The sequence below is a fragment of the Cyanistes caeruleus genome, chromosome 30, assembly GCF_971803275.1.
Source record: "Cyanistes caeruleus chromosome 30, bCyaCae1.hap1.1, whole genome shotgun sequence".
NCBI classification, from domain to species: Eukaryota; Metazoa; Chordata; class Aves; order Passeriformes; family Paridae; genus Cyanistes; species Cyanistes caeruleus.
The window spans coordinates 2,277,401-2,298,722 of NC_141730.1; the positions used below are offsets into that span (position 1 = coordinate 2,277,401).

Consider the following 21,322-nt stretch of genomic DNA (forward strand, 5'->3'; position numbering starts at 1 on the left):
AGTGGGATCCCCCCTCCAGATCCCAATGACAGATCCCCGAGTGGGATCCCCCCTCCAGATCCCAGTGACAGATCCCCGAGTGGGATCCCCCCTCCAGATCCCAGTGACAGATCCCAGAGTGGGATCCCCCCTCCAGATCCCCTCCTGGAGCCGTGTGTGAACGTCCCCCCCGCGGGGACCCCAAATCTCGGCCGCGGGGGACCCGGGGGAGGGGGGGGGAGGACGGGGCGGCTCCTCCCCACCGACCCCGCCCCTCCAAGCCCCGCCCCCTCCGACCCCGCCCCGTTAGGCCCCGCCCACCCCCGCTCAGAGCGGCGGCACTGAGAGCCCGAGCGGCGGCAGCGGCACCGGCACCGGCAGCGCCCGCGGCCGGTAAGTGCGGCCGGGGAGGGGGGCCCGGAGCCACCGAGCGACCCCCGGCCCCGCCAGCGGCTCCGTCGGCCGCTCCGGCACCGGATGGACCCCGCGGCCGCCGCCTCCATCCGCTGCCGGGGCCGCTCCCGGAGCCGCTCCCGGTGCGCTCCAGCGGCCCCGGAACCGCGGTGATGGCTCCCCCGGCTCTGTGTGACCCCCCCCGGCCGGCACAGCATCCCCCCCGCTCCCGTCATCCCCGCCGGGCGGGCAGGAAGGAGTTAATGGTGGCGGTGGTCCCGGACAGGGTCCCCCGGTGCCCCCCATCCCCCCCCTTTCACTTCCCCTTTCGCTGCCGGGGGGGCTCGAACCCGTGACACGCTGTGGCGAGGGGGGGACACTCGGTGGCTCCCGGTCCCCACGCGGGACGCGGGACCCGCCATCCCCCCCGTCCCTGTCCCTGTCCCCATCCCTGTCCCCATCCCTGTCCCTGTTCCACCCCCCCGTCCCGGTCCCCACGCGGGACACCGGGTCCTTCCCCCCCGTGTCCCCCCCCCCCCCGCGGTGACAGCGGGACCCCCATCCCCACCCGAGCCCCCCCCCCGTGTCCCCCCCCCGTGTCCCCCCGGCGATGTCACCGCGGTCCCCCCGGGCCGCACGTCCCGTCCCCGCGGTGCCACCCAGTGCTCCCAGTAGCGCCCGGCACCGGCGATGCCACCGCATCCCCCGGGACGGGCTGACCCCCCCCTGACCCCCCCCGGGTTTGGGGACATGGCGGGGGGGACACGCGGGTGGGGAAGGGGCGCGTGAGGCGGTCACGCGCCGCCGGCGGGGGCCAAACTGGGGCCAAACTGGGGCCAAACTGGTCCCGAACTGGGCCGCGGGAGACGCCGCCGCTTCCGCGTCTCCGCTCCGGGACGGGGCGGGGGCCCGGGAAAGGGACGGGGAGGGGACGTGGGGAGGGATGGGGGGGGGGGGTCTCAGGACTCATCGCCCCCCACCCCACCCGTGCCCCGTCCCACGGAGCGGCCCCGCGTGGGGAAACTGAGGCAGGGGAGAGGGGAAGGATCGCGCCCAGCTGTGCCCCAGCTGTGCCCCAGCTGTGCCCCAGATGTGCGCGGGGATGCTGCGGCCGCCGGGGCGGGGCGGGACCCCCGCCACACGCGTGGGACCCTCGCGACACTGAGGGGACAGCGGGGCAGGAGGGTGGCGGTGGCCCTGGGGCAGGGCGGTGCCCACGGGGGGGGTGACACGGAGGGGCCGGAGAGTGACCGTGGGGCCGGAGAGTGACCGTGGGGACCGGAGAGTGACCGTGGGGACCGGGCAGTGGGGCCGGGCAGTGGGGCCGAGGCCGTGGCCGTGGGGCCGGAGCCGTGACTCGCATTCCGGGGGGGGCCGGGGGGGGGCCGGAGGCGGCCGCGCCGCTCCCCGAGCCACAAAGGGCCCCTTGTCCCCACGCTGCGTGGGGAGGGGGGGGGGGGGGGCTCGTGGGGGACCCTCCCCCCTCGTCCCGCTCTCCCCAAAAACAAGCGGGGTGGGGATGGGGGGGGGGGGCAGCGATGGGATCGGCGCCCCCCCAGACCCCCCCCACGGGGGACACAAAGGGGGGAGGGGACCGTCCCACCCGTGTCCTGCCCCCCCCCCACGAGCCCGGGACGAACCCCCCGAGCCCCCCGAGCCCCCCGCCCGCCCAACTGAATGGGGCCCCGCGGGGCCCCGCCCCTCGTGAATATTCATGAGTTGCTTTGCATGAGAAACGTGAATGGGGCGGGGGGGTCCCAGGGCGGTGGGGGGGGGGGGGTCGCGGGTATTTTCCCCCCCCGTTTTTCCCATCCCCATCCTTTTCCTGGCGGATTCCCCGCGGGAACGGGCGCGGGGGGGGCCGGGCCGGGCCTGGGAACGCGGGAGGGGCCGGAGGAGCGGGGAAGGGGGGGGGGGGTCCCGGTCCCCGCCCCCCCCCCGGCGGAAGGCCCCGTGTCCGGCCGGGGCTGAGTCATCGGCGGCCTTAAAGGGGCCGCGCGCTCGGACACGCGGGGGGGGAGGGGCCGTGAGTGGGGGGGGAGGGGTTTGTTATGGTGGGGGGGGGGCAGCGTGGGGGGAGCGTCTGTTCCTTTTTGGGGGGGGGGGGCAGGGTTTGTGCGTGGGGGGAGTGTTTTGGGGGGGGGGAGGGTCGGTGAGTGGGGGGAGGGTCCGTGCGTGGGGGGAGGGTTTGTTATTGGAGAGGAGCGTGGGGGGGGGGCGCGTCTGTGCGTGGGGGGGGGCGTGGGGGGGAGCGTCTGTTCCTGGGGGGGGGGCGTGGGAGGAGGGGCTGGGGGGGGGTCTCACGTGTGGGGGGGGGAGGGGGGGTGTTTACCAAGCACAGTCACGAGTGGGGGGGCGTGGGGGGGGGCGTGGGGGGGGGGGTTGTTTACGGGAGTAGTCACGGGGGGGGGGGGTGGGGACAGCGACGTGACCGTGTGTGTGTGTGTGTCCCCTCCCCCCCCCCCACAACGCCACCTGTGACCCCCCCCGCGTGTCCGTGGGGTCCGCGAGACCCCCCCACACCGCGCCCCCCCCCCCCCCCTCCCCAAAAGGTGCGGGATGGGGGGGGGGGGATGGGCGGGCGGGTGATGCGTTGCCGTGGCAACCGCATCCCTGCGTGGGTGGCGGCGTCGCCATGGCAACGGGGACCGGCGGGAGAGGGGGGACAGTGACCCCCCCCCCCCCCCCAGCCACGGCTGAGACCCCCCCAGAGAGCGCGGGGGGCGGGGGGGTCAGTGAAAGGGGGGGGGGCACTGAATTTGGGGTGAGTGTGCAAAGGGGGGGCACTGAATTTGGGGTGTGCAAGGGGGGGGTCAGTGAATTTGGGGTGAGTGTGCAAAGGGGGGGCACTGAATTTGGGGTGTGCAAGGGGGGGCACTGAATTTGGGGTGTGCAAAGGGGGGGTCAGTGAATTTGGGGTGTGTAAAGGGGGGGTCAGTGAATTTGGGGTGTGCAAGGGGGTGTCAGTGAATTTGGGGTGTGCAAGGGGTGTCAGTGAATTTGGGGTGTGTAAATGGGGGGTCAGTGGGAATTTGGGGTGTGCAAGGGGGGTGTCAGTGAATTTGGGGTGTGCAAGGGGGGGGCAGTGAATTTGGGGTGTGCAAGGGGGGTCAGTGAATTTGGGGTGTGCAAGGGGGGGGGTCAGTGAATTTGGGGTGTGCAAGGGGAGGTCAGTGAATTTGGGGTGTGTAAAGGGGGGTTCAGTGAATTTGGGGTGTGTAAAGGGGGGGTCAGTGAATTTGGGGTGTGTAAAGGGGGGGTCAGTGAATTTGGGGTGTGCAAAGGGGGGGTCAGTGAATTTGGGGTGTGCAAGGGGGGGTCAGTGAATTTGGGGTGTGCAAAGGGGGGTCAGTGGGAATTTGGGGTGTGTAAAGGGGGGGTCAGTGAATTTGGGGTGTGCAAAGGGGGGGTCAGTGAATTTGGGGTGTGCAAGGGGGTGTCAGTGAATTTGGGGTGCGCAAAGGGGGGGTGTCAGTGAATTTGGGGTGTGCAAAGGGGGGGTCAGTGAATTTGGGGTGTGCAAAGGGGGGGCAGTGGGAATTTGGGGTGTGCAAGGGGGGGTCAGTGAATTTGGGGTGTGCAAGGGGGGGTCAGTGGGAATTTGGGGTGTGTAAAGGGGGGTGTCAGTGAATTTGGGGTGTGTAAAGGGGGGGTCAGTGAATTTGGGGTGTGCAAAGGGGGGGTCAGTGAATTTGGGGTGTGTAAAGGGGGGGTCAGTGGGAATTTGGGGTGTGCAAGGGGGGTTCAGTGAATTTGGGGTGTGCAGGGGGGGGTCACTGAATTTGGGGTGAGTGTGCAAGGGGGGGGCAGTGAATTTGGGGTGTGTAAAGGGGGGGTCAGTGAGAATTTGGGGTGTGCAAAGGGGGTGTCAGTGAATTTGGGGTGTGTAAAGCGGGGGTCAGTGAATTTGGGGTGTGTAAAGGGGGGGTCAGTGGGAATTTGGGGTGTGCAAGGGGGGGTGTCAGTGAATTTGGGGTGTGCAAAGGGGGGGTCAGTGAATTTGGGGTGTGCAAGGGGGTGTCAGTGAATTTGGGGTGTGCAAGGGGGGTCAGTGGGAATTTGGGGTGTGCAAGGGGGGTGTCAGTGAATTTGGGGTGTGCAAGGGGGGGGCAGTGAATTTGGGGTGTGCAAGGGGGGGGGTCAGTGAATTTGGGGTGTGCAAGGGGAGGTCAGTGAATTTGGGGTGTGTAAAGGGGGGGTCAGTGAATTTGGGGTGTGCAAGGGGGGGGTCAGTGGGAATTTGGGGTGTGTAAAGGGGGGTCACTGAATTTGGGGTGTGCAAGGGGGGGCAGTGAATTTGGGGTGCGCAAAGGGGGGGTTCAGTGAATTTGGGGTGTGTAAAGGGGGGGTCAGTGAATTTGGGGTGTGTAAAGGGGGGGTCAGTGAATTTGGGGTGTGCAAGGGGGGGTCAGTGAATTTGGGGTGTGTAAAGGGGGTGTCAGTGAATTTGGGGTGTGCAAGGGGGGGCACTGAATTTGGGGTGTGCAAGGGGGGGGTCAGTGAATTTGGGGTGTGCAAGGGGGGGTCAGTGAATTTGGGGTGTGTAAAGGGGGGGTCAGTGAATTTGGGGTGTGCAAGGGGGTGTCAGTGAATTTGGGGTGTGCAAGGGGGGGTCAGTGAATTTGGGGTGTGTAAAGGGGGTGTCAGTGAATTTGGGGTGTGTAAATGGGGGGTCAGTGAATTTGGGGTGTGCAAGGGGGGGGCAGTGAATTTGGGGTGAGTGTGCAAAGGGGGGGTCAGTGAATTTGGGGTGTGCAAGGGGGTGTCAGTGAATTTGGGGTGTGCAAGGGGGTGTCAGTGAATTTGGGGTGTGCAAAGGGGGGGGCACTGAATTTGGGGTGTGTAAAGGGGGTGTCAGTGAATTTGGGGTGTGTAAAGGGGGGGTCAGTGAATTTGGGGTGTGTAAAGGGGGTGTCAGTGAATTTGGGGTGTGTAAATGGGGGGTCAGTGAATTTGGGGTGTGCAAGGGGGGGGCAGTGAATTTGGGGTGTGTAAAGGGGGGTCAGTGAATTTGGGGTGTGCAAGGGGGTGTCAGTGAATTTGGGGTGTGCAAAGGGGGGGGCACTGAATTTGGGGTGTGTAAAGGGGGTGTCAGTGAATTTGGGGTGTGTAAAGGGGGGGTCAGTGAATTTGGGGTGTGTAAAGGGGGTGTCAGTGAATTTGGGGTGTGCAAGGGGGGGGTCAGTGAATTTGGGGTGTGCAATGGGGTGTCAGTGAATTTGGGGTGTGCAAGGGGGTGTCAGTGAATTTGGGGTGTGTAAAGGGGGGGTCAGTGAATTTGGGGTGTGTAAAGGGGGTGTCAGTGAATTTGGGGTGTGCAAGGGGGGTGTCAGTGAATTTGGGGTGTGTAAAGGGGGGTGTCAGTGAATTTGGGGTGTGTAAAGGGGGTGTCAGTGAATTTGGGGTGTGCAAGGGGGGTGTCAGTGAATTTGGGGTGTGTAAAGGGGGGTGTCAGTGAATTTGGGGTGTGCAAGGGGGGGGTCAGTGGGAATTTGGGGTGCGCGTGCAAACAGCCCCGTGCGAGGGGGGGGTCGGGGAGGGGCTGCCCGAGCCCCCCCTCCGCGCTGGGTGGTGGCGGCAGCGGGGGGGGGACACGGGGGGGACACGGAGCAGCCGCCGTCGGTCCCTGCTCGGTCCCTGTCACATCCCGTGAGCGTCACATGAGTCACGGCCGGGGGCTGGGCTGGCACCGGGACTGAGCCCGGGGACGCGGTGACAGCGGGGACTGGGGCTGGGGACACCGGTGACACCAGGGGCTGGGGCTGGGGACACCGGTGACAGCGGGGACTGGGGCTGGGGACACCGGTGACACCAGGGACTGGGGATGTGGTGACAGCGGTGACAGCGGGGACTGGGGACGCGGTGACACCGGGGACTGAGGCTGGGGACACTGGTGACAGCGGGGACTGGGGCTGGGGACACCGGTGACACCAGGGGCTGGGGCTGGGGACACCGGTGACACCAGGGACTGGGGATGTGGTGACAGCGGTGACAGCGGGGACTGGGGCTGGGGACACCGGTGACACCAGGGGCTGGGGACACTGGTGACAGCGGTGACAGCGGGGACTGGGGCTGGGGACACTGGTGACACCAGGGACTGGGGCTGGGGACACCGGTGACAGCGGGGACTGGGGCTGGGGACACCGGTGACACCAGGGACTGGGGATGCAGTGACAGCGGGGACTGAGGTTGGGGACATCGGTGACACCAGGGACTGGGGCTGGGGACACCGGTGACAGCGGGGACTGGGGCTGGGGACACCGGTGACACCAGGGACTGGGGATGTGGTGACACCAGGGACTGGGGCTGGGGACACTGGTGACACCAGGGACTGGGGATGCGGTGACACCAGGGACTGAGGCTGGGGACACTGGTGACAGCGGGGACTGGGGCTGGGGACACTGGTGGCACCAGGGACTGGGGACACCGGTGACAGCGGGGACTGAGGTTGGGGACAGTTGTGACACCAGGGACTGAGTGCAGTACACCGGTGACACTTGTGGCTGAGGCTGGGGACACTGGTGACACCGGGGACTGAGGCTGGGGCTGGGCTGGCACCGGGGACTGAGCCCAGGGACACTCGTGACACTCGTGACTGAGTCTGGGGACATTGGTGACGTTTGTGATGGTGGCAGAGGCCGGGGCTGGACCTGGCACCAGTGGCTGAGGCTGGGGACACGGGTGACACAGGTGACACAGGTGACTGGTGACACTGGTGACACAGGTGACACCGGTTACACAGGTGACACTGGTGACACAGGTGACACAGGTGATACTGGTGACACAGGTGACACCGGTGACACTGGTGACACTGGTGACACAGGTGATACAGGTGACACGGGTGACACAGGTGACACCGGTTACACAGGTGACACCGGTGACACTGGTGACACAGGTGACACTAGTGACACGGGTGACACAGGTGACACCGGTGACACTGGTGACACAGGTGACACTAGTGACACGGGTGACACAGGTGACACCGGTGACACTGGTGACACAGGTGACACAGGTGACACAGGTGACACGGGTGACACGGGTGACACAGGTGACACAGGTGACACGGGTGACAGAGGTGACACGGGTGACACGGGTGACACAGGTGACACAGGTGACACGGGTGACACGGGTGACACCGGTGACACTGGTGACACAGGTGACACGGGTGACACAGGTGACACAGGTGACACCGGTGACACTGGTGACACAGGTGACACAGGTGACACTGGTGACACCGGTGACACGGGTGACACAGGTGGCCGAGTCCCCTGTCCCTCGTGTGGCTGAGAGCAGGAGCACTCACGCCACACACGGCTCCGTCCCGTGTCACTCCTGTCACCCACGGCCGTGTCCCCTGTCCCTCACACTGTGTCCCCCCTGTTCCCCAGCCATGGCTGAGTCCTGTGTCCCCCATGTCCCCAAGTGTCCCTGTCCCCCATGTCCTTGATGTCCCCAGCCAAGCACCGCAGTCGGCTGGAGGAGCTGGCCCAGAACAGCCATGTCCCCCATGTCCCTGATGTCCCCTGTCCCTGATGTCCCCAGCCGTGTCCCTGATGTCCCCTGTGTCCCCAGCCATGTCCCTGCTGTCCCCTGTCCCTGATGTCTCCAGCCGTGTCCCTGATGTCCCCTGTGTCCCCAGCCATGTCCCTGTGTCCCCAGCCATGTCCCTGCTGTCCCCAGCCGTGTCCCTGATGTCCCCTCTGTGTCCCCAGCCGTGTCCCTGTGTCCCCAGCCGTGTCCCGGATGTCCCCAGCCGTGTCCCCTCTGTCCCCCGCCGTGTCCCTGATGTCCCCTGTGTCCCCAGCCGTGTCCCTGATGTCCCCTGTGTCCCCAGCCGTGTCCCGGATGTCCCCAGCCGTGTCCCTGATGTCCCCTCTGTCCCCAGCCGTGTCCCTGATGTCCCCTGTGTCCCCAGCCGTGTCCCCTGTGTCCCCAGCCATGTCCCTGATGTCCCCTGTGTCCCCAGCCATGGCCGAGTACCGCAGTCTGCTGGAGGAGCTGGCCCAGAACAGCCATGTCACCCATGTCCCTGATGTCCCCTCTGTCCCCAGCCGTGTCCCTGATGTCCCCAGCCGTGTCCCTGATGTCCCCTGTGTCCCCAGCCGTGTCCCCTCTGTCCCCAGCCGTGTCCCTGTGTCCCCAGCCGTGTCCCTGATGTCCCCTGTGTCCCCAGCCATGGCCGAGTACCGCAGTCTGCTGGAGGAGCTGGCCCAGAACATCACGGCCGAGGACCTGGAGCAGCTCAAGTCCGCGTGTCGCGAGGACATCCCCAGCGGGGAGGGGGACGCCATCGCCACCGGCCACCACTGGTTCGCCTTCCTGGAGCGCCACAGCAAACTGGACCGAGGTGTGACCCGGGGACACCCCGTGCCACCGGCGCTGTCCCCTCCCCGCGCCCCGGGGACATCCCCGTGCCACCGGCGCTGTCCCCTCCCCGCGCCCCGGGGACATCCCGTGCCACCGGCGCTGTCCCCTCCCCGCGCCCCGGGGCTGCTCCAGCCTTGGGCTGGTCCCCATCCCTGTCCCCGTCCCCTGTCCCAGTCCCTGTCCCCAGTCCCGGTCCCTGTCCCCAATCCCAGTCCCTGTCCCCGGTTCCTGTCCCCTCTCCCTGTTCCCAGTCCCAGTCCCTGTCCCCAATCCCAGTCCCTGTCCCCTCTCCTGGTTCCTGTCCCCTCTCCCTGTCTCCTCTCCCGGTCCCTGTCCCCATCGCCCGTGCCCTTTCCCAGTCCCCTCTCCCGGTTCCTGTCCCCAGTCCCGGTCCCTGTCCCCAACACCTGTCCCCTCTCCCGGTTCCTGTCCCCAGTCCCGGTCCCTGTCCCCAACACCTGTCCCCTCTCCCGGTTCCTGTCCCTCCTCCTAATCCCCGCCCCAGTGTCCCCGTCCCCTTTCCTGGTTCCTGTCCCTGTCCCTGTCCCTGTCCCCATTCCCATCCCTGTCCCCTCCTCATCCTGTCCCCCTCCCATCCCGATCCCTGTCCCCAACCTGTCCCTCTCCTGTCCCCATCCCTGCTCCTTCTTCATCCTGTCCCTCTCCTGTCCCGTCCTTATCCCTGTCCCTGTCCCCATCCTCATCCTCATCCTGTCCCCTGTCCCCATCCCTGTCCCTCCCCTGTCCCCATCCCCGTCCCCGTCCCTGTCCCCATCCCCGTCCCTGTCCCCATCCCCGTCCCTGTCCCCATCCCCGTCCCTGTCCCCATCCCCATCCCCATCCCCGTCCCTGTCCTCATCCTCATCCTCATCCTCATCCTCATCCTCATCCTCATCCTGTCTCTGTCCCCTGTCCCCATCCCCATCCCCATCCCTGTCCCCGTCCCTGTTCCTGTCCCCATCCCTGTCCCTGTCCCTGTCCCCATCCCCATCCGTCCCCATCCCCGTCCCTGTCCCTGTCCCTGTCCCCGTCCCCATCCCTGTCCCCATCCCCATCCGTCCCCATCCCTGTCCCTGTCCCTGTCCCTGTCCCTGTCCCTGTCCCCCTCCCGTCCCCTCTGGGCCCCGGCGGCCGCAGCGGGGGTGGCCCGAGCCCAGCACGTGTCCCGTGTCTGTCCCGTGTGTGTCCCGTGTGTGTCCCCGTGTTTGTCCCGTGTGTGTCCCGTGTGTGTCCCGTGTGTCCCGTGTGTGTCCCATGTTTGTCCCGTGTGTCCCGTGTGTGTCCCGTGTCTGTCCCGTGTGTCCCGTGTCTGTCCCGTGTTTGTCCCGTGTGTGTCCCGTGTGTGTCCCGTGTGTGTCCCGTGTGTGTCCCGTGTGTGTCCCGTGTGTCCCGTGTGTGTCCCGTGTGTCCCGTGTGTCCCGTGTGTCCCGTGTGTGTCCCGTGTGTGTCCCGTGTGTCCCGTGTGTCCCGTGTGTCCCGTGTGTCCCGTGTGTGTCCCGTGTGTGTCCCGTGTGTGTCCCGTGTGTCCCGTGTGTGTCCCATGTTTGTCCCGTGTGTCCCGTGTGTGTCCCGTGTCTGTCCCGTGTGTCCCGTGTCTGTCCCGTGTGTGTCCCGTGTGTGTCCCGTGTTTGTCCCGTGTGTGTCCCGTGTGTGTCCCGTGTGTGTCCCGTGTGTGTCCCGTGTGTGTCCCGTGTGTGTCCCGTGTGTGTCCCGTGTGTGTCCCGTGTCTGTCCCGTGTGTCCCGTGTTTGTCCCGTGTCTGTCCCGTGTGTCCCGTGTGTGTCCCGTGTGTGTCCCGTGTGTGTCCCGTGTGTGTCCCCGTGTTTGTCCCGTGTGTGTCCCGTGTGTGTCCCGTGTCTGTCCCGTGTGTCCCGTGTGTGTCCCGTGTGTCCCGTGTCTGTCCCGTGTCTGTCCCGTGTCTGTCCCGTGTGTCCCGTGTGTGTCCCGTGTCTGTCCTGTGTGTGTCCCGTGTCTGTCCCGTGTTTGTCCCGTGTTTGTCCCGTGTCTGTCCCGTGTGTGTCCCGTGTGTGTCCCGTGTGTCCCGTGTGTGTCCCGTGTGTGTCCCGTGTCTGTCCCGTGTGTCCCGTGTGTGTCCCGTGTGTGTCCCGTGTCTGTCCCGTGTTTATCCCGTGTGTGTCCCGTGTGTGTCCCGTGTCTGTCCCGTGTCTGTCCCGTGTCTGTCCCATGTTTGTCCCGTGTGTCCCCGTGTGTCCCCGTGTCGCAGACAACCTGTCCTACATCGAGCACATCTTCGAGATCTCGCGCCGGCCGGACCTGCTGACCAAGGTTGTCCAGTACCGCACGCAGGTGCTCAAGATCTCCGAGGAGGACGAGGTGGACACGAAGCTCACGCGCATCCCCAGCGCCAAGAAGTACAAGGGTGAGACCCCTCCCCAAAATAAAACCGGGACGGGGACGGCCGGGGACCCCCAGGGACGGGGACAGCTGGGGACCCCCAGGGACAGCTGGGGACCCCCAGGGATGGGGACAGCTGGGGACCCCCAGGGACAGCTGGGGACCCCCAGGGACGGGGACAGCTGGGGACCCCCAGGGAAAGGGACAGCTGGGGACCCCCAGAACAGGGACAGCTGGGACCCCCAGGGACAGCCGGGGACCCCCAGGGACGGGGACGGCCGGGGACCCCCAGGGAAAGGGACAGCTGGGGACCCCCAGGGACAGCTGGGGACCCCCAGAACAGGGACAGCCGGGGACCCCCAGACACAGTCGGGGACAGGAAGAGGGACGGCCGGGGACCCCCAGGGACAGCTGGGGACCCCCAGGGACAGCCGGGGACCCCCAGGACACCCGGACCCCCAGGGACAGCCGGGGACAGGGACAGCCGGGGACCCCCAGGGACAGCCGGGGACCCCCAGAGATGGGGACAGCCAGAGACCCCCCAGGACACCCAGACCCTCAGGGACAGCCGGGGACCCCCAGAACAGCCAGAGACCCCCAGAGATGGGGACAGCTGGGGACCCTCAGGGACAGGGACAGCTGGGGACCCCCAGAACAGCCGGGGACCCCCAGGGACAGCCGGGGACCCCCAGGGACAGCCAGAGACCCCCAGAGATGGGGACAGCTGGGGACCCCCAGGACAGCCGGGGACCCCCAGGGACAGCCAGAGACCCCCAGGACAGCCGGGGACCCCCAAGGACAGGGACAGTCGGGGATCCCCAGGGACAGCCGGGGACCCCCAGGGACAGCCGGGGACCCCCAATTAACCCAATTATCCCCGGGAAGGGTTGGAGACCCCTCCCCATTATCCCAAGGCTGTGACAGGGATGCCAAGGGGGGTTAAAGACCCCCCCAGAAGAGTTGGGGACCCCCGGGCAGGGCTGGAGACCCCCAGGAAAGGTTGGAGACCCCCCAGACAGGGTTGGGGACCCCCAGGAAGAGCTGGAGACCCCCCCAGGAAGAGCTGGAGACCCCCAGGAAGGGCTGGGGACCCTCAGGAAGGGCTGGGGACCCCCGGGCAGGGTTGAGGACCCCCTGGAAGGGCTGGGGACCCCCCCAGGAAAGGCTGGGGACCCCTGCACAGAATTGGGGACCCCCGGGCGGAATTGGAGACCCCCAGGAAGGGTTGGGGACCCCTGGACAGGATTGGAGACCCCCCCAGGAAGGGTTGGGGACCCCCCCCCAGGAAAGGCTGGGGACCCCCCCAGGAAGGGCTGGAGACCCCCGCCCAGAATTGGGGACCCCCGGGCGGAATTGGAGACCCCCAGGAAGGGTTGGGGGCTCTGTGGGGGAGGGGAGACCCCCCCTAAGCCCCCCTGACCCCCCCGTGTCCCCCCCCCAGACATCATCCGGCAGCCCTCGGAGGAGGAGATCATCAAACTGGCCCCCCCCCCGAAAAAGGCCTGAGCTGCAGGAGGAGCCCCCCAAAACCCCCCCAGAGCCCCCTCCCCAATTTTCACCCCCTGGGGGGGGGGGCTCAGGGGAGGGGGAGGGGCACCAAGAACGTCTTAAACCCCCCCAGATGGGGGAGGGGGGAATTGGGGAAGGGAAATTCCCATGGGACCCCCCCCCAAAAAAAACAAACTACTGGGGGGGGGGAGGATGGGGACCCCTCCCCAATTTAATTTGGGGGGGGGCATAACAAATGGGACCAACCCCCCTCCCCCCACCCGAAATTCCCCAAATTCCTTCCCTAATTTGAGGGGGGGGCACGGGGGGGAGTGACAGGGACTGAGACCCCCCCCCCCAACAAAATTTGGGGGGGGGGGTCACAAGCACCGGGACCCCCCCACCCCAATTTGGGAATAAAATGGGGGGGGGTGTCACAATTCCTGGGACCCCCCACCCCAATTTGGGGGGGTTAATTTGAGGAGGGGGGGGTCACATTGGGACCCCACCCCAATTTGGGGGGGTTAATTTGAGGAGGGGGGGTCACATTGGGACCCCTCCCCCCACCCCAATTTGGGGGGGGGGGGTAAATTTGAGGAGGGGGGGGTCACAAATATTGGGACCCCCACCCCAATTTGGGGGGGGTAAATTCGGGGAGGGGGGGTCACATTGGGACCCCTCCCCCCACCCCAATTTGGGGGGGTAAATTTGAGGGGGGGTCACAATTTCTGGGACCCCCCCACCCCAATTTGGGGGGGTTAATTTGAGGAGGGGGGGGTCACATTGGGACCCCTCCCCCCACCCCAATTTGGGGGGTAAATTTGGGGGGGGGTCACATATATTGGGACCCCCCACCCCAATTTGGGGGGGTTAATTTGAGGAGGGGGGGGTCACATTGGGACCCCTCCCCCCACCCCAATTTGGGGGGTTAATTTGAGGAGGGGGGGTCACAATTCCTGGGGACCCCCCACCCCAATTTGGGAATAAAATGGGGGGGGGTCACAATTTCTGGGACCCCCCACCCCAATTTGGGGGGTAAATTTGAGGAGGGGGGGGTCACATATATTGGGACCCCCCACCCCAATTTGAGGGGGGGTAAATTTGGGGAGGGGGGGTCACATTGGGACCCCTCCCCCCACCCCAATTTGAGGGGGGGTAAATTTGGGGAGGGGGGGTCACATTGGGACCCCTCCCCCCACCCCAATTTGGGGGGCGGGTAAATTTGAGGAGGGGGGGGTCACAAATATTGGGACCCCCACCCCAATTTGGGGGGTAAATTTGAGGAGGGGGGTCACATTGGGACCCCTCCCCCCACCCCAATTTGGGGGGTTAATTTGAGGAGGGGGGGGGTCACAATTCCTGGGGACCCCCCACCCCAATTTGGGGGGGGTCACAGATATTTGAGACCCCTGAGCTCAATTTTGGGGGGGTCACAAGCACCGGGACCCCCCCCCAAATTTTGGGGGGGGGGGGCACAGGAGGGCTGGGGGAGGTCGGGAGGTCGCTGAGGTCGGGGTTGATTTTGGGGGGGGGTCTCGGCCCCCCCCAAGGAGGGGACAAGGAGGTGACAAAAAGGAGGGGGGAGGGGACAGTGAGTGGTGACCCCCCCCCCCCCAAAAATTGGGGAAAAAATCCGAAATTCCCATTTTTGGGGGGAGGGGAAGTGGTGACACCCCCAAAAATTGGGGGAAAAAAACCCCAAAATTCACATTTTTGGGGGGGGTGAGAAAGTTGTGACCCCCAAAATTGAGGAAAAACACCCCAAAATTGAGGAAAAATCCCCCAAAATTGGGGAAAAAAACCCCAAAATTGAGGAAAAATCCCCAAAATTGAGCAAAAAACCCCCAAAATTGGGGAAAAAATCCCCAAAATTGGGGAAAAAAACCCCAAAATTGGGGAAAAGACCCCCAAAATTGGGGAAACCCCCCCAAAATTGGGGAAAAAAACTCCAAAATTGGGGAAAATCCCCAAAATTGGGGAAAAAAACCCCAAAATTGGGGAAAAAAACCCCTAAAATTGGGAATAAATCCCCAAAATTGGGTAAAAAACCCCAAAATTGGGTAAAAAATCCAGAAAATTGGGGAAAAAACCTCCAAAATTGGGTAAAAAACCCCTAAAATTGGGGAAAAAACCCCCAAAATTGGGGAAAAACCCCCCAAAATTGGGGAAAAAATCCCCCAAAATTGGGTAAAAAACCCCAAAATTGGGGAAAAACCCCCTAAAATTCCCATTTTTTTAAAATTTGGGCATTCTGGCTGCCCCCCCCCCAAATTTTTTGAGTGGGGGGGGTCCTCCCAGTCCCTTCCCAGTACCAAACTGGGGGGGAGGAGCCCCAAATTGGGGGTGGGGGGGAGGGGATTTTTGGGGTTCAGGTTTAGTTACTAACCCGGGGGGGAGGGGGAGGGGAGGGGGAGGGGGGGGGCAGCAGAGTTAATTAAATGTTAATTAATTAATATATTTTATTTAATAAAAGCTAAAACCCGCAGCAGCCACCGGCTCGTGTGTCCCCCACCCCCCCAAATTTATCCCTGTGCCCCCTCCCCAAATTATCCCCTCCCCCACCCACCCCCCCACCTTTATTTATTGTCCCCAACCTCAGGATTGTCCCCAAATCTCTGTGAAAAACGCTGGATTTGGTTAAAAATCGATTTGATTCCCTCATCACGTCAAAGAGGGGGGACCCAGGGGTGCGACCCCCATCGGGGGGGGGTCTCTGGGTGTCGCCCCCTCCCCAAATTCCCTCCCCTCCCCCCCCAGACCGTGCTGACTGTGTATCGATAAAGATGGAAAAAATCTGTTCTGTGCGAGGGTTTTTGGGGGAAAATCTGGGGAAAACGGGACAAAAAAAATGGGGGAAAATCCCAGGGAGTTCAGGGAGGGGGTGGGAGAGAAATTTTGGGGAGGCTGGGGCTCGTTGAGTCGGTTTTTATTGCATTTATATATAATATATATCCCAACTTTTACAGCTCTGCCAGGGAGAATTCCCGGGCCCATTTGGTTTTTTTTTTTTAATACAATATAAAATTAGGCCTCTAAACAGGGAAATTTTGGGGTTTTTCCCCCAAAAAAACCCCCCTGAACCCCTCCCCCGAGAAAAGAAATGGGAAATGAAAGGGTTTTTTGTGGTTTTTTAGGGGTTTTTGGGGTTTTTGGGGGGGTGAAAGGGGCCAAACCAAGTGCAAATCACGGCTATGTACAGAGGGAGGGAGATCCCACCCTGGGAAATGGGGGAAAAATGGGGGAAAATGGGAAAAATGGGGGAAAATGGGAAAAAAAATGGGGAAAAATTGGGGGAAAATGGGGGAAAACGGGGGGAAAAATGGAAAAAAATGGGGGAAAAGGGGGAAAAAATGGGGGGAAATGGGGGAAAATGGGGGAAAAATTGGGGGAAAAGGGGAAAAAATGGGGAAAATGGGGAAAAAGAGGGAAAAAAATTGGGGGAAATGGGGGGAAAAGGGGGAAAAAGGGGGAAAAATTGGGGGAAAAGGGGAAAAAATGGGGGGAAAATGAGAGAAAATGGGGAAAAATGGGGAAAAAAATGGGGAAATGGGGAAAAATGTGGGGAAAAAGGGAAAAAAATGGGGAAAAATGGGGAAAAATGGGGAAATAAAAGGGGGGAAATGGGAAAAAAATGGGGAAAAATGGGGGGAAATGAGGAAAAAATTGGGGAAAATGGGGAAAAAGGGAAAAAATGGGGGAAAATGGGAAAAATTGGGAAAAAATGGGAAAAAAATGGGGGAAATGGGGAAAAATGGGGGGAATATGGGGAAAAAATGGGGAAAAAGGGAAAAAAAATGGGGAAAAATGGGGGAAAAGGAAGGGGGGATGGGAAAAAATAGGGGGGAAAATAAGAGGGGGAAAAAAAGGGAAATTGGGGGAAAAAAGAGGAAAAAAATGGGGAAGATGGGAAAAATTGGGGGGAAAAATTGGGGAAAAAATCCCCCCTGGGCACCCCCAAATTGAGAGGGGAACCCCAAGAAAAGGGGAAAAATGGGAAAAAAGGGGAAAAGGGGAAAAAAAAAAGGGGGAAAAGGGGAAAAAAGGGGAAAAAAAGGGAAAGAAAAAGGGGAAAAAATGGGAAAAAAGGGGGGAAAAAAGGGGAATAAGGGGGGGAAAAATGGAAAAGGGGAAAAAGGGGAAAAAAGGGAAAAAAGGGGGGAAAAGGTGGAAAAAAAGAGAAAAAAAAGGGAAAAAAGAGGAAAAAAGGGAAAAAGCGGGGAAAGGGAAAAAAAGGGGAAAAAGAGGGGAAAAAAAGGAAAAAAAAGGGAAAAAAGGGGAAAAAAAAGGGGGAAAAAAGGGAAAAAAAGGGGGGAAAAAAGGGGAAAAAAGGGAAAAAAAAAGGGGGAAAAAAGGGGGGAAAAAGGGGAAAAAAGGGGGAAAAAAGGGGAAAAAAGGGAAAAAAGGGGGAAAAAAAAGGGGGAAAAAAAGGGAAAAAGGGGGAAAAAAGGGAAAAAGGGGAAAAAACGGAAAAAAAGGGAAGAAAGGGGGAAAAAAGGGGGAAAAAAGGGAAAAAAAGGGGAAAAAAAGGGGAAAAAGGGGAAAAAATGGGAAGGGACCCCCAAAAAAGAGGAAAAAAGGGGAAAGTGAGGGAATAAATGGGATGGGGACCCCCAAAAAAAGGGGAAAACCGGGAATCTGGGGGGGCTGAACGAGGGCAATAGAAAGCTCCAAGTGTTAGTGGGGTGGGGCCCCCCCAGGGTGGGGATTTTGGGGGGATTTGGGGGGTTCTGGGGGGGTTTTTTGGGGCTCACGAGGGCATGCACTGCACCCGGTCCGGCCCCTCCTCCTCATCGTCCGAAGTGTCCGAGGAGCTCCCGGAATCGTCCGAGGGGGAATCGGCCCCCGGCTCCCGGCGGCGCTGGGGGAGGGAAAAGAGGGTCAGGAATGGGGGAAAATGGGGGGATTGGGGAAATGGGGGGATTGGGGAATGGGGGGATTGGGAAATGGGGGGGATTGGGGGAATGGGGGGGATTGGGGGAAATGGGATAAAGGGGGGGATTGGGGAAATGGGGGGATTGGGGAAATGGGGGGATTGGGGAAATGGGGGGATTGGGGGAATGGGGGGATTGGGGGAATGGGGGGGATTGGGGGGGATTGGGGGGATTGGGGGAATGGGGGGGATTGGGGGAAATGGGGGGATTGGGGGAAATGGGGGGATTGGGGGAAATGGGGGGATTGGGATAAAGGGGGGGGATTGGGGGAAATGGGGGGATTGGGGAAATGGGGGGATTGGGGGAATGGGGGGATTGGGGGAATGGGGGGGATTGGGGGAAATGGGGGGATTGGGGAAATGGGAAAAATGGGGGGAATTGGGGGAATGGGGGGATTGGGGAAATGGGGGGGATTGGGGGAATGGGGGGATTGGGGAAATGGGATAAAGGGGGGGGATTGGGGGAATGAGGGGGATTGGGGGGGATTGGGGAAAATGGGATAAAGGGGGGGATTGGGGGAATGGGGGCATTGGGAAAATGGGGGGATTGGGGAAATGGGGGGGATTGGGAAAAATGGGGGGGATTGGGGGAATGGGGGGATTGGGGGAAATGGGGGGGATTGGGGATATGGGGGGATTGGGGATATGGGGGGATTGGGAAAAATGGGGGGATTGGGATAAATGGGATAAAGGGGGGGATTGGGGGAATGGGGGGATTGGGGGAAATGGGGGGATTGGGGAAATGGGGGGATTGGGGAAATGGGGGGGATTGGGGGGGATTGGGGGAATGGGGAAATGGGGAAAATGGGGGGGATTGGGGGAAATGGGGGGGATTGGGGGAAATGGGGGGGATTGGGGGAATGGGGGGGATTGGGGGAATGGGGGGGATTGGGAATATGGGGGGATTGGGGGAAATTGGGATAAAGAGGGGGATTGGGGAAATGGGGGGGATTGGAAAATGGGGGGGATTGGGATAAAGGGGGGGATTGGGGGAAAATGGGGGGATTGGGGGGAAATGGGGGGATTGGGGGAATGGGGGGATTGGGGGAATGGGGGAATGGGGGGGAATTGGGAAATGGGATTGGGGGAATGGGGGGGATTGGGGGAAATGGGGGGATTGGGAAATGGGGGGGATTGGGAAATGGGGGGATTGGGGGAAATGGGAGGAATTGGGTCAGGAATGGGAGAATTGGGGAAAAATGGGGGAATTGGGGAAAAAAGCGGGAAAAAGGGGGAAAAAGCAGGAAAAAAGCAGGAAAAAACGGGGAAAAAAGTGGGAAAAAGTGGGAAAAAGCGGGAAAAAGTGGGAAAAAGCGGGAAAAAAAGGGGAAAAGAGCGGGAAAAAGTGGGAAAAGAGCGGGAAAAAAGAGGGAAAAAGAGGGAAAAAAGTGGGAAAAAGCGGGAAAAAACGGGGAAAAAAGCGGGAAAAAGTGGGAAAAAGCGTGAAAAAAGTGGGAAAAATAGGGAAAAAAGCAGGAAAATAATGGGGGAAAAAGCGGGAAAAAATGGGGAAAAAAGTGGGAAAATGCAGGAAAATGCAGGAAAAAGCAGGAAAAAAGAGGGAAAAAGCGTGAAAAAGAGGGAAAAAGCGGGAAAAAGCGGGAAAAAGAGGGAAAAAGCGGGGGAAAAAAGCGGGGAAAAAGCGGGAAAAAAGCGGGGAAAAAGAGGGAAAAAAGCAGGAAAAAAGTGGGAAAAAGCGGGAAAAAATGGGGAAAAAAGCGGGAAAAAGCAGGAAAAAAGCGGGAAAAAGCGGGAAAAAGCGGGAAAGGGGCGGGAGATACCCGGTGGTGGCGGCGCTGGCGCAGGTGGTGCATGAGGAACCAGAGCATGTGGCTGTCGAACATGTCCGTGTGGTGCAGGCTGTCCTCGTCCCGCTCCACCTTGTTCTTCTTGATCACCTGCGGCGGGAACGGGGCCACGCTCCAGGGAAAAGTCGGGAAAAGGGGGGAGAAGGGCTGGGAGAGCCCCACGCACCTCCTTGAGGCCCCGCAGCTCGGTGGGAGCCTCGGCCGTGGGAGCCCAGATCTTGACGTCGTGGTCCAGCCCGCTGGTGGCCAGCACCGGCAGGTGAGGGTGCGGCTCCAGGCAGTTCACCTGGGGAAAATAACGGGAAAAATGATGGGAATTGGGGGATTGGGAATGGGAATGGGAATGGGAATTGTGGGGTTGGGAATGGGAATGGGGAATGGGAATGGGATTGGGAATTGTGGGGTTGGGAATGGGATTGGGAATGGGGAAGGTGAGGGTGCGGCTCCAGGCAGTTCACCTGGGAAAGGGGGAAAAATAATGGGAAAAATGGGAAAAATGATGGGAATTGTGGGGTTGGGAATGGGATTGGGAATGGGGAAGGTGAGGGTGCGGCTCCAGGCAGTTCACCTGGGGAAGGGGGAAAAATGGGAATTGGGGGTTGGGAATGGGGAATGGGGAATGGGATTGGGAATGGGAATGGGGAATGGGAATGGGATTGGGATTGGGATTGGGAATGGGATTGGGAATGGGATTGGGAATGGGGAAGGTGAGGGTGCGGCTCCAGGCAGTTCACCTGGGAAAAATAACGGGAAAAATGATGGGAATTGGGGGGAAAAATGGGAATTGGGGGGAAAAATGGGAATTGTGGGTTTGGGAATGGGATTGGGAATGGGGAATGGGGAATGGGATTGGGAATGGGGAAAGGGGTTGGGAATGGGGAAGGTGAGGGTGTGGCTCCAGGCAGTTCACCTGGGAAATAATGGGAAAAATGGGAATTGGGGGGAAAAATGGGAATTGGGGGGTTGGGAAAGGGGTTGGGAATGGGGTTGGGAATGGGGAATGGGATTGGGACTGGGAATGGGGAATGGGAATGGGATTGGGAATTGTGGGGTTGGGAATGGGATTGGGAATGGGGAAGGTGAGGGTGCGGCTCCAGGCAGTTCACCTGGGAAAGGGGGAAAAATAATGGGAATTGGGGGGGAAAAATGGGAATTGTGGGGTTGGGAATGGGGTTGGGAATGGGGAAGGTGAGGGTGCAGCTCCAGGCAGTTCACCTGGAAAAGGGGGAGAATGGGAAAAATGATGGGAATTGGGGGGTTGGGAATGGGATTGGGAATGGGATTGGGAATGGGAATGGGAATGGGAATGGGATTGGGAATTGTGGGGTTTGGAATGGGATTGGGAATGGGAATTGGGGGGTTGGGAATGGGGTTGGGAATGGGGAAGGTGAGGGTGTGGCTCCAGGCAGTTCATCTGGGAAAGGGGGAAAAATGGGAAAAATGATGGAAATTGGGGGGGAAAAATGGGAATTGGGGAGTTGGGAATGGGACTGGGAATGGGAATGGGGAATTGGGAATGGGAATGGGATTGGGAATGGGAATTGTGGGGTTGGGAATGGGATTGGGAATGGGATTGGGAATGGGGAAGGTGAGGGTGCAGCTCCAGGCAGTTCACCTGGAAAAGGGGGAAAAATGGGAAAAATGATGGGAATTGGGGGGGAAAAATGGGAATTGGGGGGTTGGGAATGGGGTTGGGAATGGGATTGGGAATGGGATTCGGAATGGGAATGGGAATTGTGGGGTTGGGAATGGGGTTGGGAATTGTGGGGTTGGGAATGGGAATGGGAATTGGGGGGTTGGGAATAGGAATGGGATTGGGAATGGGAATTGTGGGATTGGGATTGGGAATGGGATTGGGAATGGGATTGGGAATGGGATTGGGAATGGGGATGGGAATGGGGAAGGTGAGGGTGCAGCTCCAGGCAGCTCACCTGGAAAAGGGGGAAAAATGGGAAAAATGATGGGAATTGTGGGGTTGGGAATGGGATTGGGAATGGGGAAGG

The 21,322-nt window shown here is 61.2% G+C and overlaps 2 protein-coding genes across 6 annotated transcripts in view; one reads left to right on the forward strand and one right to left on the reverse strand.

Annotated features, from left to right (window-relative positions):
- The first annotated feature begins 290 nt into the window (after positions 1–290).
- Positions 291–14,362, forward strand: PEA15 (proliferation and apoptosis adaptor protein 15). Of its 3 annotated transcripts, none has more exons than XM_086866455.1 (4): positions 291–372; positions 8,339–8,719; positions 10,963–11,118; positions 12,535–14,362. In XM_086866455.1, the coding sequence occupies exons 2-4, from the start codon at positions 8,341–8,343 to the stop codon at positions 12,597–12,599; spliced, it is 600 nt and encodes a 199-aa protein (XP_086722581.1). In that variant the 5' UTR covers positions 291–372; positions 8,339–8,340; the 3' UTR covers positions 12,600–14,362. The 3 variants fall into 3 exon arrangements, with proteins under 3 accessions (XP_086722581.1, XP_086722582.1, XP_086722580.1); XM_086866456.1 differs by having other exon boundaries at positions 292–372; positions 8,546–8,719; XM_086866454.1 differs by lacking the exon at positions 291–372 and having other exon boundaries at positions 7,596–8,719.
- Positions 14,363–15,492: 1,130 nt separating this feature from the next.
- Positions 15,493–21,322, reverse strand: part of DCAF8 (DDB1 and CUL4 associated factor 8) — a 31,959-nt gene continuing 26,129 nt past the window's right edge. For all 3 annotated transcript variants that reach the window (XM_086866412.1, XM_086866414.1, XM_086866413.1), the window contains 3 exons: positions 19,486–19,605; positions 19,293–19,409; positions 15,493–17,439 (listed from right to left, as the gene is read on the reverse strand). In XM_086866412.1, coding sequence (XP_086722538.1) covers positions 17,329–17,439; positions 19,293–19,409; positions 19,486–19,605 — 348 coding nt within the window. In that variant the 3' untranslated portion in view covers positions 15,493–17,328. The remainder of the gene's footprint in view (positions 17,440–19,292; positions 19,410–19,485; positions 19,606–21,322) is intronic.